At 45.2% G+C, this 17,898-nt stretch overlaps 1 protein-coding gene across 1 annotated transcript in view; it reads left to right on the top strand.

Annotated features, from left to right (window-relative positions):
- The window catches only part of CASQ2 (calsequestrin 2), a 74,052-nt gene extending 63,143 nt beyond the window's left edge, over positions 1–10,909 (top strand). Inside the window, exons 9-11 of the mRNA XM_055402310.2 lie at positions 6,102–6,202; positions 8,180–8,254; positions 9,504–10,909. Coding sequence (XP_055258285.1) covers positions 6,102–6,202; positions 8,180–8,254; positions 9,504–9,707 — 380 coding nt within the window. The 3' untranslated portion in view covers positions 9,708–10,909. The remainder of the gene's footprint in view (positions 1–6,101; positions 6,203–8,179; positions 8,255–9,503) is intronic.
- Positions 10,910–17,898: the final 6,989 nt, after the last annotated feature.

Raw genomic sequence — 17,898 nt, 5'->3', positions numbered from 1 at the left:
GGATAGTTGCCTTACAGTATTGGTTTGGTTTCTGCCATACATCAACATGAATTAGCCATAGGTGTACATATGTCCGGGGCTTCCCAGGTGGTACTAGCGGTACAACACCCACCTGCCAATTCAGGAGACGTAAGAGATGAGGGTTCAATCCTGGGTCGGGAAGATCCCCTCGAGAAGGAAATGGCAACCCACTCCAGTATTCTTGCCTGGAGAATCTCATGGACAGAGGAGCCTGGCGGGCTATAGTCCATGGGGTTGCAAAGAGTTGCACATGACTGAAGCGACTTAGCCTGCACATACATACGTATATATGTATCTGTTACAGAGCTCAGTTTGAGTTCCCTGAGTCAAACAGCAAATTTCCGTTGGCTACCTATTTTACGTGGGCTTCCCTGGTAGCTCAGACAGTAAAGAATCTGCCTGCAGTGCAGGAGACCGGGTTCATTCCCTGGGTCAGAAAGATCCCCTGGAGAAGGGAATGGCAACCCACTCCAGTATTCTTGCCTGGAGAATCCCATGGACAGAGAAACGTGCTGGGCTACCATCCATGGGGTTGCAAAGAGTTGGACACGACTGAGCAACTAACATACACAGGTATCTATTTTACACATGCTGGTTTTATGCTTCCATGCTACTCTCTCCATTCGTCTCACCCTCTCCATCCTCCCCCTCGCCTGTATCCATAAGTCTGATCTCTATGTCTGCATCTCCATTGCTTGCATTCTTTACCGCTGGCCCCTCTTCTTTGTTTGGATCCAGCTCTGAGATTCCAGGCACACTCAGGGAAATCACTGACAGCCAACTGGACAGGCTGTGGCTCAGCTGCAGGCTAGAAAGAGGGGAAGGGGCCCATGACTACTGGGTGATGGGGAGGCAAAGGCCAGCCCACCAGCCCCAGGTCCACCCATGTGTCTCCTGCTGTCCATGGCCTCGCTTCCCTCACGTGGATGCTTCCACTCCTGGTGCTCGGCTCTCAAGCACAGACTTGAGCAAGAAGATGAACAGTTTGGGTCAGTGTGTGGAGACCACATGCTGTGGGCTGTGGAAACAGAACCCGAGGTGTAGACCAAAGGCCCGAGTTAGAATCCTGGCTCTGCCACTTGCTGGTGTGAGATGCTGGGCAAATCAGGGACTCTCCCTGTGTCTGAATTTCATCCTCTTTAAAATGGAGATAATAACATTTTCCTAGCTTCCATCAGGACTAGATACAAAGATTAAATGCAAAACTACTTAATAGCCAGTAGCCAGTAAATGCTCGAGAAATACTCGTAAAATCAAGGTTGGGCAACATGATCGCAGGCTTCCTATACATAAAGAACAATGCCCTGTGTGCATAAAGGAAGAAGTTGGGAGATGGACTTCTTGAGAAAGAAGGAAATTTCAGTTTGATGAAAGAAGACAACTCTTGGCTGTCTAGGTTATTGATTCTGTACTAGACCTTTAGGGAGGCCAGAGGGTCTCAGCACTGGAAACATTCAAGAGAGAAGACAGACCAATGTTCTGGGTGGGGCTATCTATACACCTGCCTGGATATGTGGGATATTTGGGAATCCCTTCTGGCTTTGAGAATGGTGGCTTCTCTAACTAATGACACAGAGAATAGCTCTCTACTTTCAATGGTGAAATAACTGCTAGTCTACAAATCTCAAACTAATAATATTTCCTCTTTTTTCTTAATTTACCTTTTAAAAAAGAATTACAGGCTATTCTTTTTGAGAAATCCATGGTCACAATCTTAAAAGTCCTCTAAGCTGGGTATATGAAGGCAATGGCAAGCCACTCCAGTACTATTGCCTGGAAAATCCCTTGGATGGAGGAGCCTGGTAGGCTGCAGTCCGTGGTGTCGCTAAGGGTCGGACACGACTGAGGGACTTCATTTTCACTTTCACACATTGGAGAAGGAAATGGCAACCCACTCCAGTGTTCTTGCCTGGAGAATCCCAGGGACGGGGGAGCCTGGTGGGCTGCCGTCTATGGGGTCACACAGAGTCGGACACGACTGAAGTGACTTAGCAGCAGCAGCAGCAAGCTGGGTATATCATTGATAAGAAAATGTTCATTAATTTCAAACTCATTGATTCATTCATTCGTATCGTTGCAACTGTGAACTAGTCTTGTGCTTAACATTGAATTACGAAAGTGAAATATGGCTCCCGACACCTGCCTTCTTGGTCGAAAAGGGGAGTCCACAGAGGATGTGTCCCTTTTCCAGGACACCTGTTTTACAATGAAACAGAAGTGGTCCCTAAGAAGAAACTGAACTTGTAAGTTAAAATTTTAGTGACTAAATACATATGAGGCCAGTGTGGCTGTCTTAATTCTGCTTTCACAGATGAATGAGAATTCATTCCAACAAGGATTCAAGGCTGGGGGTTAACGGAGGTAAATAGGGCTTGTGAGCCTTGGATCAGGAATATCAAAATTAGCTTAATGATTTTAAAACAAAGTAAGTAAATCTTGCTTTAATCCTGCACTGAGGCAAGGTTCTCATAGTCATACCAGCTGCTCTAGCTGCCCCTGCAGCCTTCAATGACTGAATCAGCAAGAGGGACCAGAAGGAGTCACTCCATGACATACCACCTCCTGGCGTAACCGCATCGGAACATGTCTGCTCTGCCACACGGGGCCAGAACTGCATCGAGCCCACCCTTGTGCCCAGATCATTGCACGTAACACATATGCATTGGATAAACAGGTGAATGGCCAGGTTCCTTGTATTCAGGCAGAAGAATGTCAGAGAATTTCACAAAGTAAGACTTACTTTGTGTCAGGCACCATCTAAGTGCTAGAGACACTAACTCGTTTAAATAACAATCAGTCCACAACATCGGTACTATTGTTATCATCCCGCTTTTACAGACGAGAAACCAAGACATTAAATGACTTGCCCTAAGTCACACTCCAAACAGCAGACCCAGGATTTGGACCATTTGGCCCAAGTGTCCACATGTTTAAGAATCAAGCTGGGCTGCCTCCCTGAAGAACAGGTTCTGCTCTTGGAAATATTCAGGGATGCAGAGGGAGTAGGCCCATTACAGAATATATCATCCGGAGTGTCAAAAACTGCTCTTGACTCTGGATGAAACATCCCAACGTTAATGGCAACTCATTTATTAATTTATTTGAGGCATGTTTTTTGAGCTTTCCTCACTCCTCCATAGGCAAAAGAATATTCTCCTGACAAAAAAACCTTTCTGTATTCTTAAAAACAAGCATTGAACCACAGTTTTGACTTATCTTGTTTATGTAAAAACTCCAGATCACGTGCTTTTTCTTGCAGGACCCAGTTTTCGATCCTTCAGTCTTTCTCTTTTTATCTCCAAACCTGCTCTGAAACAGAAATGTCCCTGTATGTGCATTCCTATTTATAAATTGTGATACGTGGGTTTTCCATCGGAAACAAGCAGTGCCATCTTGTGTGTTGGGCTTCCGTTCAGATCTTCTTCCTCTACACTTGTACCTAGACCCGCATCTGCCTTCCCTTACGTCAGTCTTTTGCACTTAAGCTTTACTTTCTACATGAATTCCGGACTGTGTTGTTGAATTTCATCCTCTTTGTGAATTTCTGATTTGTCACATGTGATTCTCGCTTTCCAGAGTACTGGCAGCTGCACCTTATTTGTAGCCATCCATCTCTTCTCGGCTGCTGAACGTGGTGACTGAAGCTCTTGAGGAGACCCCCCAGTGCAGTCTGTGGGTTTCAGATAACCCAGGTGGCACCATAGTGCCCTGTCCTGTGACGCAGCGACATGCCCAAGAAGGCAGATTCATAGTGTCCAGGTTGTAGCAGCCAATGGTACTCCACTCCAACCCTTACAGTGATAGATCATAAACTCTAAAGCACAAAACCCCATCCATCTCTGTCATACAATCTAATTTGTCATACAATTCAGAGGATAGATGGAAAAATCACCCAGACCACCCAGATCTCTGCAGGATAGGGCTGCAGGCCATAAAGACCCTCTTCTCTGCTAAAGGTAGCTCTGCCTTCCAGGTAACAAGGGCTGAGGGGTCCACTCTGAATCTTTAGTATGATTTAGCCACACTTAAAGACTACACCCACTCAAAGCAGAGCTGCTAAGAATAATGTGCATTTTGCCTAGAGTATATTAGGGAAGAGGAAGTGCAGGGAAAAACCTTTCCCGAGAGGCCCCAGGTAGCCAAACAAAGGCTAGGGTGCCTGGAGAGAGGAGAGGCGTGTTCAACAGAGGCTGCAGAGAGGGGTTCAAATTGACTGGTGGTGTTAGTCGCTCAGTCGTGTCCAGCTCTTTGCGACCCCATGGACTATAGCCCACCAGGCTCCTCTGTCCTTGAAATTCTCCGGGGAAGAATACTGGGGAGGATAGCCATTTTCTTCTCCAGGGGGTCTTTCTGACCCAGGGATGGAATCCCTGCCTCCCACATTTCAGGCAGATTTTTTACTGTCTGAGCCACAGGGAAGCCAAATTGACTGAATGCCGTAGATTTCTTTTCCATTATGAGGTCCACCCAGGCATGGGGACAGGGCTTCCTCATATCTGTGTGTGTGTTAGTCACTCAGTCATAGCCAACTCTTCGCAACCCCATGGACTGTATAGCCTGCCAGGCCCCTCTGTCCATGGAATTCTCCAGGCAAGAATACTGGAGTGGACTGCCATTTCCTTCTCCAGGGTATCTTCCCAACCCAGGATCGATCCCGGGTCTCATGCATTGCAGGCAGATGCTTTACCGTCTGAGCTACTAGGTCATCACTGGTCCCCTTCATCCCAATTGCTGGGCCTCTTCAGATCCATCTCCCCTCAACCTCACCTATGTCCGCCCAGAGAACTCAGTGAGGCCTCCTTACAGTCTTCTCTGTCCTAGGGCTTTTGTACCAGAGGGTTCACCAAGAGACTCTGAGGTCTTTCCATTTTCCTGAGTTTTATTCTGAAATAAACCATGAGTCCCCTATACTCTGGGATTCCCTGAAACCATGGAGCTTTTATATGTGGACACATGGGTGTGCTAAATCCAGCACCTGGACTTGTACACACAAACACATACACAGTGGCACAGAGCTTATTCTCAGGGACTTGTTAACAACCTAAACTCTTTGTTACTGATTGGGAGTCGGGGAGAGGGATGCTGAAGGTTTAGGCTATGCTTTCTCTTAATAAACATTCCTTTTTTTCTTACTAAACAAAATTTTTGTTTATGACATAAAGTTTCTCTTTTTTAGTTCTTCAAGACTTAGGCTTTCTGTGCTCTTGAAGTCATCAGCTTGTCTTAATGAGGCTTGTATTTGCTTTTCATATGAATCATCCTTCCCCTGGTGGGCAATGAATGCTGTGAATTGAGTAGGAAGAGGGCAGAGCTCTCAGGGAAATAGTGAAAGGGAGGAAGGGAACCCCATTCACTAACTCAGAGCTTTGAAACCAACTGTCGTAAAGAACCTACCTGCCAATGCAGTTAGACGTAAGCAATGAGGGTTTGATCCTGGGTCAAAAAGATCCCCTGGAAGAGGGCACAGCAACTCACTCCAGTATTCTTGCCTGGAGAATCCCATGGACCGAGGAGCCTGGCAGGCTGCAGTATAGGTTCACACAGAGTTGGACACTCTGAAGCGACTTAGCATGCACACATCAATCAGAAGCCCACTTAGTTTGAAAGTTTTAGGAACTCCAGATTGTAGAAAACGAAGGATCCAGGCTAAAAGTTCTTGGTCAACAGAGTGAATGTTCTGGGGAACTGGAACTCTGAGGGATAACAAATTATCTGTTTTAAGAGATGGCACAGAACACTGAGGACCAGACTGGAGTTTCTCTGTTCTGGGGTTACACTTTCTGACTCCTAGGCTGGTCAATTTTTACAGGCAATTTAGCAAATGGAATTTAGCTTTGAGTTATAACCAGACACTTCCCTGTGAAACTTTTAATTTCTTTATTCAGAATGTTTATCGTTTCCTTTGAATAAGCTGCTTTGTGTCTGGAGTTCTCATCTCGCTCATTTTATAGAATAATCCTGTAATTGAGGGTATGCACCAGATAACCTAAGAAACCCTCATGGAAAAGCGGCACTCTGCTTTCCCTCTTAGAAACCATGTATGCGCAGAGCTTACTCAACCTTCTTGCATCCTGCTTCAGATGGCTATGAGTTCCTGGAGATCTTGAAGCAGGTTGCCCGGGACAACACAGACAACCCGGACCTGAGCATCGTATGGATCGACCCCGATGACTTTCCTCTGGTGAGTGGCTCAGACTGGGGCCTCGTCCCTGGTCACCCTCGCAGTCTCATGTTTGTGTTTAGCGTGATAAATGGATACACAGAGAAGGAGGTAAAATAGAAGAGGCACTTGCAGAAGCTCAGGGGCTGCCTTGACCCAATGTGAGGATCTTAGCCCCTGGGACAACACTGAACTTAAGGCCTGGTGCCTCCACCGACCAGGTAAGACTTACTGTTCTCATTCCCTGGAGGCCAGAGTTCCTTTGGGGCCCACTCAAGTGTGGGTGAAATTCCTCTGCCAATGGTTCCATAGCTGCCTGCCACCCCTGGCTATACCCTCTTTCATTTTATGAGGGGGCCCTTCTCTCTGAGGCAACCTGAGTTTCTAAACCTTCAGAGGTGAACATTCTGCATGGAGTTAAGAACAACTTCTGGGAAGGCAGGGACCCTGTCTGTCTTGTTCACCATGCTCTCCTAGCATAATATCTAGCACCTGTTGAATGTGTAAGGCCCTTAAACTCTTGCTGGGTCAATGATCAAAGCCTTGATTATGCTTCATTTTAAAGAGAATAAACAGAATTTATAGCAATATGTGAGCCCAGTGGTAATGAATGTAGGTAATATACTCTATTATATGCCCAGAACTATGGTAAATTCTTTACAAGCATCATCTAATCCTCTCAACAACCCTATGATGTACAGACCATTATAATACCTGTCTTACAGGATGACAACTGGAGAGATTTAAGCTGTAAGTGGTACACATTATCTTCTAACCTAGGTCTATGTGATGCCAAAGTTTGGTCTGTTAGTCAGTAGACTTTAGGTTGAGCTAAATGTTGATACTAAGTTCTAGCTATCAGTAGGATATAAATGAGAGAGTCCCCTGGTAGTCCAGTGGTTAAGATGCCACACTTCCACTGCAGGGGGCACGGTTCCATCCCTCGTGGGGGACCAAAGATCCCACATGCTTTTCAGTGAGACAAAAAGTAGGAAAAAAAAAAAAAAGAATATAAATGATCGCTATCTTCTTCCAGGAATTATCATTTATTGCATAAGTCACAATTGATCAAACTATGATTAAATATACAAAAATGAAGAGTGTCAGTGATCTCAGGGGTCCTGGATCCCAGTCCTACATAGAGGATGAGTGAATCAAAGGCAGAGAATTCCATGTCACCTAAGGTCAATGTCATAATTCCGGGCAACCATAACAAAGTCATGGCCTTATAAGACGCTATATATTATAGTTTTGTTTGTTTCGCTGTTACCTGGTTTTAGTTCTCATTTACCTGAACTATTTTGTCTTGCAAGCTCACAGATGGTCTGCTTTTCTCCTGACCTGCTCTATGTTTGCCTTGCTTTTGCAAATGAGAAATCTTCAGACTTCTGATTTGCAAGTTCTTGACTATCCTCTCGTCCCCATCGGACCATACATTTGTTTGGGAGACTTTCTACCACTGAATATCTCCATTTTCTTACTTCATGGCCCCTTACTCGTTGAGTCCTGCCCCAGTCAGATATTAGTCCACATGAACCCAAGTCTGTCTGAACGGAGAAGCCTTCTTCTTTTTTACATGCCCACTTACAACACACCACTGCTTTCCTAGACATCTCACGAGCAAAGGGGCTCAAGGTAAGGGGTTTTTAAGTGAGATATTGTTGGAGGGGAATGGCTCCTTCACCACACATAAACTATAAAAGAGCCAAAGGGAATTTGGGAAACAACTTTGGACGATCTCTGTAATATTCTTCCTTCCAGATTTAGAGGCTTTTATATTACATGCTTTCATAGTTTGTGTTATGACATCTTTTTTCCATGCTTATTTAAAGTGCTGAATGCCAAGTCTTCAATTTCCTCCATGCCCACAGCTGTTTTGGAGAACTTTAACCAATGGTGGCCTCATTACTTGATGGGATGGCAGGTGGGTCCAGCCACAAAAAGTGGCTTGAACAGGGGATGATGCCTGCTGTCTAATTTTATTTTTTGTTGCTACAGCTTGTTGCCTATTGGGAAAAGACTTTCAAGATTGACCTCTTCAAGCCACAGATAGGGGTGGTGAATGTGACAGATGTGAGTATACCTCATGAAAGCTTGCTCAGATAACTTCCACCTGCCCTGGTTTCTGCCACACAGCCCAGACTGTAAGATCCTGTATAGGAGTCCAGCCCCTCATGAAATAAGCAGGAACCTTGGCTTTGCTAAAGCTCAGGAGACTTGCCAACATGGACGGATCCTAGTCTGAGTCAGGGGTGGGTTCAGTGCAACCAAAAGTACTTTTGCTTTTCACTTTATATCCTACCATTCTCTTTTTAAACTGTTTTAATGTAAGCAGAATTTTAATCATTATTAGTGATTTTAAAAAGTGAAAAAGTGAAAGTCACTCAATCATGTCTGACTCTTTGTGACCCAATGGACCATATATAGTCCATGGAATTCTCTAGGCCAGAATACTGGAGTGTGTAGCCTTTCCCTTCTCCAGCAGATCTTTCCAACCCAGGGACTGAACCCAGGTCTCCTACATTGCGGGCAGATTCTTTACCAGCTGAGCCACAAGGGAAGCCCAAGAATATTGGAGTGGGTGGCCTTTCCCTTCTCCAGGGGATCTTCCCGACCCAGGAATCGAACTGGGGTCTCCTGCATTGCAGGCAGATTCTTTACCAATTGAGCCATCAGGGAAACCCAGTAATTTAAAAATTAGTTTGCTGCTGCTAAGTCACTTCAGTCGTGTCCGACTCTGTGTGACCCCATAGACGGCAGCCTACCAGGCTCCCCCGTCCCTGGGATTCTCCAGGCAAGAACACTGGAGTGGGTTGCCATTACAAAATGATAAATGTAGACTGTCCCAGGTAACTGAACATCTGCCAAGAGAGTGATAGGACATTGCTAAAAAATAAAAAAAGAAGAACATTGCTAACTGGCTATATAAACAAACAGTGGAGGGATTCCCTGGTGGTCCAGTGGTTAAGACTCTTAGCTCCCAATGCGGGGAGCATGGGTTCGATCCCTGGTTGGGGAACTAAGATCCCACATGCTGTCTGTCCGATAAATAAAATAGAACAATTTAAAAACAACCAGTGGAATATATATATATAATATATATAACGCAATGGAATATAGATTTCCTTTTATATTGCACAAACAGGATACTACACGTACCATTTGCTGCTAAGCATTTCTGTTTAACGGGAAGATCCCATGTGCACATATTCCCGATAAGTGTAAGTGACCCGGGGTTCACTCCGCACAGTCGCTTGGAACCCTCTGGCCTGGCTGATCCCTAGTGCACTCACTCTCGCACTCACCCTGTCTCTGGATGCAGGCTGACAGTGTGTGGATGGAGATTCCAGATGATGATGACCTGCCCACAGCTGAGGAGCTGGAAGACTGGATCGAGGACGTGCTTTCTGGGAAGATAAACACTGAGGACGATGACGACGACGATGAGGAGGATGACGACAACGACAGTGACGACGATCGTCCTGATGAAGAGGACGACGACGACAGTGACGATGATGACGAATAGCCTCCAACTCCAGATGAGTTTCGCGGAGACAGAACCACAGCTACCCACTACCATGCAGACAGCACAAGGTAGCAGCAAGCAGCCCCGGCCCGCGGCCAGCCAGCTCCTTTCCCTTTACCGACATCTCTTTTCCCACTTTTCTCATCAGATGTGCAACTCGGCAAATGCCTTTCTCAGTCCAGCAGTCCCACTCGCTCAGCAAGGACAGTGGGGAATTATTCCCACGTTGGCTGTCTTGATTGTTATGAAAAAGCTTTCGTTCGTCGTCAGATCCTCAGTGGCCATGGCAGTGCCCGAATCTGGTTGTCTAGAGAGAGCAATCCCCTAACACCTCGATTCAAGTTTACTTGTTTGACTATGATAGTAGCAGAATGGACAGCTTGCTAAGTCACAAGCATAGCGTGACCTTAAAACCAGAGCCCAGGGAAGACACACAATCCATTTAGCCCGTGTGCCTAGAATATTAGTTAGGATCCCTCCTCAAGTCGAGAGGATCCCTTTTAGGGGAGGCTCAGTCTTGGAAACAAGTTTTGTAAATCAGCTTCTCTTGGTTCTATTAAACTTACTATTTTAGGTGTAGATCTGACCATTATGAACTCAGATCCAAGCCTTTGGATGGCTACTGAGAGGTTTTGGAAACATGCATACTGATGTCACCATCATTTCCAGTATATTAGGATATTGTGATGGGAGGTTGATTTGCTCTCTGAATTTCCCTGTAGATGACCTTCTTGCATGTACACACAGGGGTCAGGGGAGCCTGAAGGATTAAATGTTTTTAATTCTTTCTGATGTCTTTAGGTCTCTGATTGGGTCAGCTGGTGTCCTAGCTTGAGCTGGGATCCTAATATCCCTCTGTCTTGTCGCTGCTAGTCAGCCTTCCCATTCAGAGTCCAAGTTGGTTTTTCCAGAGGGCAATTCACTCTCCATTGATCAGTGCTCTCACAGGTGAACAGGACAACAGTCATTAGGATTCATAATGATGCTCTCAGGCACTGAAAAAATCCCCAAGTGCCTTTCAAACTATCTAGAAGTTATATTGTGCTCCGTAGTTTTAGCGCTGGGTGTGCATTCTAATGTTCTAATTTATTTTCTCAGTCTTTTAACCCATGTGTAAGACACTGCAAATTCTTTGAAAATAGGATGATCCTTTTATGGAATAGCAGCTAACTAACTGAAATTAAAGTTTTATTTTGAAAGTACTGAGACTATCTTGAAAGTCCTCCCTTGATTTTTGTTGTTTCTCTGCTCGTTCTCTCCTCTCTGGGCTCCTATTCTTCCTGTCCATTCCTTCTTAGTTTTCCTTTCTCCTCTCTCTGCCTACCCTTTAAATGTCAGTCTTCCACGGTATCTCTCGGCTCTAACATTCTTCCAAGGTAGCTTGTCATTCATGCCCATCAGCTAATAACTTCCAAGTCTGGGTCTCTAACCTGGACCTCTCTCCTTGGTTTTAGACTCACTCATTCAACTGCTGCTGGACATCTTGGTTTGGATGTTGTACAAGTGCTTCAAACAACATCACAAGACCAAAACTCATTACCCTCTCCCTTAAACTTGTCCTCCCCTTCATGAAGCCCCAGTTCAAATGATTAATATCAGCATCTGTCCAATTGCCTGGGTGGTCTGAAGGGGAGCCCTTCCCTTCTGCTCCCATGGCATGTTGTGCATACCCCAAATCCTGGCACTTATCATTTAAAGTGTAACACATATTTGCATGTCTGTTCTTTCATTAAATCATACGTAGGCTCCATCTTTGGGGACGCACAGAGTTGGACACGACTGAAACGACTTAGCAGCAGCAGCAGCAGGCTCCTTGAAGACAAGAGATTTATTTACCATTGTATCCCCAATGCTTAGCACTTTGCTCAGCACGACTTAGACACTCATTTATTGAACGGGTGGGTGAATAATTATCAGCACTGTTGGATCACAGTGCTTCCAAGGCCTCCTTATTTTTCTCTCTGCCTCACAAACAAGGCAGACTCTTCCCAAGCTGGGCTATGTAGCTATCCAGAGAGACTCAAATAAGCTCTGGGAGAGGTGAATTTATAAAGTGATCTTTGAAGCTACTCTTTCAAATAGCCAAGAAATGTGTTCTGTCATCAGAGTGGTTTATTTCCCAACCCAGGAAAATGTCCTGGTTCTCAGAGGCCTGACTGATATGCATTAAGTTTAAATCATGCCATGCTGCTCCTGTTTTAGAAGCACTGAGTGTTAAGCTAGTACTATCTGTAAGTAGTAGCACTGTTTTGTTATTTGTCTAAAACTTTTTCAGCTATTTATTGAATATCTGGTATGTGCTCAGAGCACTATGCTATATGCTTTTAATGTATTACCCCACTTAATCCTTAAAAAGATCTTATGAGTTTTGTTATTTTTCCCATTTTAGATGGGAATACTGAGTGAGGGACAGAGGCTTCGAGTAGTTTTCCGCGAGTCACACAGACGCTTGAAAGGAATGTAAACAGAACCCCACTTTCATACTTGAAGACTTAAACCAGATTTAATTCTTTAAATTAAGCCATCAAAAGATTCCCTTTCTGTTACTCAGATGGTGTCTCAAGATGGACTCAAGGGAATCTCTTTTAATCCTTTTTGTTGTTAAAGCCAAGATGTCTTTCTCCCTTTCATTCTGGGAGCAAGTAATCAATTTGCAGTGCTAGTAATCTTGCCTAATTAGAACTCTGTGGTCTGATCATTCTGCTAGGAAAGCAAAGACAAACAAACAAACAAACACCGTGTTATCAAGAATGAACATTTAAATGTATTTCTTTAGAGTATCATCTCTTAGTTGAAATGAGTTTGTCTTTTCTGTAACAAGGTTGTGTACTGTCTAGGCCCTAGCTTGTATCCCCCAGGAAGCCCATTCTATCAATGATGTGACCAGTCAGAGGTCATTATCAAATAACTTTTGATCAACGCTCCCTGGTTGATATCCCCTCAAGTGCTGGCGGGTCTCGTGGCCTGTCCTCGAACTTCCCACTCTCACCCGGTCTCCTCAAGTCTGTTCGGTGTCAGAATCATGTCTGAGTTTTAGAAAACACAGATGACTGTCACCAGCCCAGGTCTACTGATATATCATCTCCAGACCTGGGCCTGACCCTCTGCTGGGGACAAATGCAAGTCAACACTGACCGCTGCTCTTCCTGCTGCTCTTCCCACTCCCCCAGTCATCTCATCCAGCCCACAGCGTCCAACACCAACTGCCTCTAGCCAGGCTTCTTCTGAGTCCCAAGCCCCTTGCTCCAGCCATCTTCGCTGGACAGCATCACCTCAGACCAACACAGTTTTGGGGCTTTAAGGGGATGCCCTTAAAAAGTAGCTCTCTTGAGACTTCCCTGGTGGTCCAGTGGCTAAGACTCTGAGCTCCCAATGTAGGGGACCTGGGTTCTATCCCTGGTCAGAGAACCAGATCCTGTATACCTCAACTAAACCCCAGCACAGTTAAAAAAAAAAAAAAAAAGTAGCTTTCTTTTCCTGAGATCTGAACCAACTGAGAAATTAGGTCCAAAAGTCAGCAGAATACCACCCTAATTACAGAGAAGCAGTAATTTGGAGACTAGAGATTAGGGAAATGGGCTTCCCAGTTTCCTGCCTCCAAGTTCAAGGCATCCGAGGGAATCAGGTGTCCAGAGAGGTCCATTGCCCTCAAGGGTCATGGATGGAGAGGCAGGAGAAATGGACTGGATCCTTCCCCCAGCAGACACATTAACTTCATCCGAAGGGGACGACAGAGAATGAGATGGCTGGATGGCATCACCGACTCTGTGGACATGAGTTTGAGTGAACTCTGGGAGTTGGTGTTGGACAGGGAGGCCTGGCGTGCTGTGATTCATGGGGTCGCGGAGAGTCGGACACGACTGAGCGACTGAACTGAACTGAACTGAAGAAACATGGACAGATGGCTGCCACCCGCCAACCAGTTAACTCATTCCATCTCAGTACAGGAATAAGGGCTGGGCAAAGGGCCAGTAGTGTTTGGGGAAAATCCTTCACAGAAACACAGGAATGGGGAAGAGGTATCGCCCTCCAACAATCTTCCAGCCAGAAACCTTTGAGTCCCTTTGTTGTCTGCTCTCCCCACATCTGACGGGAGGCAAGTCCTGTCTTCTCTTCACTCGCTCTTACTGTATAACGAAGGCTTTACAGTCTCGGTTGGGTGACAGCAAGGCTCTGACTGCCCTCCCATCTCCAGTCCTGCACACTGCAATCAAGGGTTTTTTTGAAAAAGAAAAACTAATTGTGTCACATACATGCTTGAAATTCTTCATTGTGCTTTAATTGCTCAGTTATGTCTGACTCTTTGTGACCCTGTGGACTGTAGCCTGCCAGCCTCCTCTGTCCATGGGATTTCCCAGGCAAGAATATTGGAATGAATTGCCATTTCCTTCTCCAGGGAATCTTTCCAACCCAGGGATCGAACCCGTGTCTCTTGTGTGTCCTGCCTTGCAGGTGGATTCTTTACCCTCTGAGTCATCAGGGAAGTGGTGTTCTATTCCCAACAAGTGTTTAAACATTTTGTGTTGTTAAAGATTAAAAGGACAAAGAGCAAGTATCGATCAGAAAGTTGTCTGATGGCCAGTTGTGCAGTCTAGGCTGTGGGGCATGAGGTTGGGGAAGAAAAGATGAGGTAGCACCTGTAAAATTAAAACTCCTTGAAGAGTCTCTCCTCCACAAGAGAAAAGCAAAGTCTGAGTAGAGCTGATGCTGCTGATATCTGGGGTCAGGGATGGGAAGAGCACTGGTCTTGCTGGGGTGATTGGTGCTGCAAACATGGAGTACCACCTTGGAATGATGGCATCCAAACGCCACATTTAGATTATAACATCCAGTTGTTACTTCAGCAGGAGTCAGGTCAGTACCACTGCCAGTGAACTGGGGGGTCAGGACTAGCCTTGTCTTGGGGTTAAAACCAATTTCCTTTGTAGGACATGGAGGTCTATGCAAACTGTCTCTTGTCTACCTTACCCAGCCTCACTTCTCATGGCATCTCCCAACTGTCTACCCCTCTACTCTGGACTTGAATTTGAGCAAACTCCAGGAGATAGTGAAGGACAGGGAAGCCTGGCATGCTGCAGTCCATAGGTGTCACAAAGAGTTGGACAGGACTTAGTGACTAAACAGCTACTCTCAGAAACTGGCCAAAGCTGCTTGGCTGTTTAACACCTCCGAGCCTTGGCTCATGTTCCATCTACCAGAATGCCTGTCCTTCCCCATCTGTGCCTGCCTAGCGAACTCCCACAGAGATACACTCTATGACTCTTCTCCAGTCATGTCCCAGGCAAACTGGCCACATCCTCTGCTTAGTTCTCACAGCACCCCGTGGCGGTCTTGTGCAGAACCTGCAACTTACTGCACTTTAAGTGCTGTCCCCCCATTAGTCTGAGACTGATCTTCAGTTCAGTTCAGTCACTCAGTCGTGTCCGACTCTTTGCGACCCCATGAATCACAGCACGCCAGGCCTCCCTGTCCATCACCAACTCCCGGAGTTCACTCAAACTCATGTCCATCGAGTCGGTGATGCCATCCAGCCATCTCATTCTCTGTCGTCCCCGTCTCCTCCCATGTGAGAGTTGGACTGTGAAGAAAGCTGATCGCCAAAGAATTGATGCTTTTGAACTGTGGTGCTGGAGAAGACTCTTGAGAGTCCCGTGGACTGCAAGGAGATCCAACCAGTCCATTCTAAAGGAGATCAGTCCTGGGTGTTCATTGGAAGGACTGATGCTAAAGCTGAAACTCTGATACTTTGGCCACCTCATGTGACGAGTTGACTCACTGGAAAAGACTCTGATGCTGAGAGAGTGTGATCTTAGGGAGAAGAGTTTGGCTGATTCTGTTCTAACCTCAGGGTCTAAGTTCTGATTGGTACTCAATAAATTGTGTTTGACTAAATACTCTGCTAAACCCTATGCAAAGCTAATTTAACAGCTATTAGTACCATTAAGGGAGAAGGTGATGGCACCCCACTCCAGTACTCTTGCCTGGAAAATCCCATGGATGGAGGAGCCTGGTAGGCTGCAGTCCACGGGGTCACTAAGAGTCAGACACGACTGAGTGACTTCACTTTCACTTTGCACTTTCACACATTGGAGAAGGAAATGGCAACCCACTCCGGTGTTCTTGCCTGGAGAATCCCAGGGACGGGGGAGCCTGGTGGGCTGCCGTCTATGGGGTCGCACAGAGTCGGACACGACTGAAGCAACTTAGCAGCAGCAGCAGTACCATTAAGAATGTGCTAGTGACTCTTGAAAGTCAGTCTTGTTCCAAGTTTTTGGCAACAGTGTCATCTGTTCAGATTTGCTTAGGGTAGCCAACTGCTGAAGAAATAGGAACAGTAAGATTGGCTTACTTGGCTCAGTAAGATTTCCAATGGGGGATATTCTCTTCCCTTGGGTTAGCAAAGTCTCCCAGGAATATATTCATCATGGTGGGAAGCAAAGCAGTGTGGGGATGACAGCGGAAGTCCCAGGCTCCATTCTCTGAAAATGGGATAACCACAGCCACCTAAATGTCAAATACATTTATTTTAATACATCCACAGACCCAAATGGTAGAGAGACGAATTAAAGACCTCTTTCAAGTTAACCTGGTATTGTATCAATGTGGACTCTTTGGAGCAGTGATGACTAGAATTCTTAATGTCAGTCCTGCTGCTGCTGCTGCTAAGTCGCTTCAGTCGTGTCTGACTCGTGTGACCCCATAGACGACAGCCCACCAGGCTCTGCCGTCCCTGGAATTCTCCAGGCAAGAACACTAGAGCCCCACAAAATGCCAGCAATTCCCGTTACAACAGTCATAAATGATTAGGTTACACCCAGCAGTGTTAGCACTGAGTGTGTGCCATGTTCCCATTCATTCACTCACTCATTGCAATATTCAGTCAATGACCCTTAAAACTGATTACCACATGCAGATCACAGGAGGCAAAACTGAGTGGGAAAGATGGGAGAGCTGGGCAAGGAGCTAGAAAAGGAAAATGTTTAACGTCCCCATGTCAGTTCTACAAATGCATCATCATTTTGTCTAAAACCAGATGAATTCTCAGAACTGCAGAAACACGTTCAGGTGTAAATACAGAGAACATAAACACGGTTTGGATTTTCCATGTCAACATTAGCCTGTGTAACTAGAAGATGCTACACAACACAGATAGGGCATTACCAAGTCTCTCTGGTGCAGGGATACGCTCCAGACCCACACACCACTGGTGGACCTTGTCTCTGGTATTGGGAAAGCTTGCAGTGGCGGTAGCTGGTCCCATCCTGATAATCCTTTCTCCACTTCCATAATCTTATGGTTTGTCACCTAACATCCTCAAAACTCTTCCAAAATTCTGTTATCTTTATCATGGGCAATGAAAGAAAAAGAGACTTTGGTTTATGTTTGTTACACACTTTTAATCTTGAGTAGGTTTTGTCTGTGTAGGCGTAAATTGCGTCCATCTTGGCTGATGGCACAGAGAGACACAGTTTATCAATAATCTATACAATGAGTATCTTCACATCAATTGCTTAGTCTGATCTTTGTCCATGCAACAGGTAAGAATTTGATTGTGTGCTACAGGTACTCAGTACTAAGGATAGCTGAGTGTAGCAGAAGGCAAGCTCCAATACTTCTTTGTCAAATAATCAAGTTCCCTTTAAGCACACCTACTGAAAATAAGTCAATAATTTAAACTAAATTAGCAAGCCACTCACAAAAACAATCGAACATTCACCTTTCTCACAAATCCAGGGTCTGACATTTTCCTCCCTCTTTACCTGACTTGAAGATCTTTTTTCACTTGCTGATTTACACAAAAGCCTGTTTCACCTCCAAGTTTTAGAACCTAAGAATTTAATTTTCAGTACTCTATTCATTTAAAACATTCTCTTGACCATAAAATGATCGCAACCTATAGTTTTTCTTACAGTGACAATTCCACTTTCCCATTCAATCTATCATTACATTGTCTTGGATTTCAGAGAAACTTGACAAGTTATATTTAAAAGGGTATCAAAATTACGTCAAGAGTAAAAATGTTCCCTAAAAAAGTAGAAAACAAAATTAAGATTACCAAAGAGAAAGTAGGGTGAGGGATAAATTAGGAGTTTGAGATTAACATATATACATTACATATAAAACAAGGACCTACTGTATACCACAGGAAACTATAGTCAATACTTTGTAATAACCTATAAGGGAAAAGAAC

The sequence above is a fragment of the Moschus berezovskii genome, chromosome 4, assembly GCF_049115385.1.
Source record: "Moschus berezovskii isolate FMDL1 chromosome 4, NW_MosBer_1.0, whole genome shotgun sequence".
Classification (NCBI taxonomy): Eukaryota; Metazoa; Chordata; class Mammalia; order Artiodactyla; family Moschidae; genus Moschus; species Moschus berezovskii.
The sequence above is the reverse complement of the archived record's forward strand: the minus strand, read 5'-3'. Positions and strand labels throughout refer to the sequence as shown.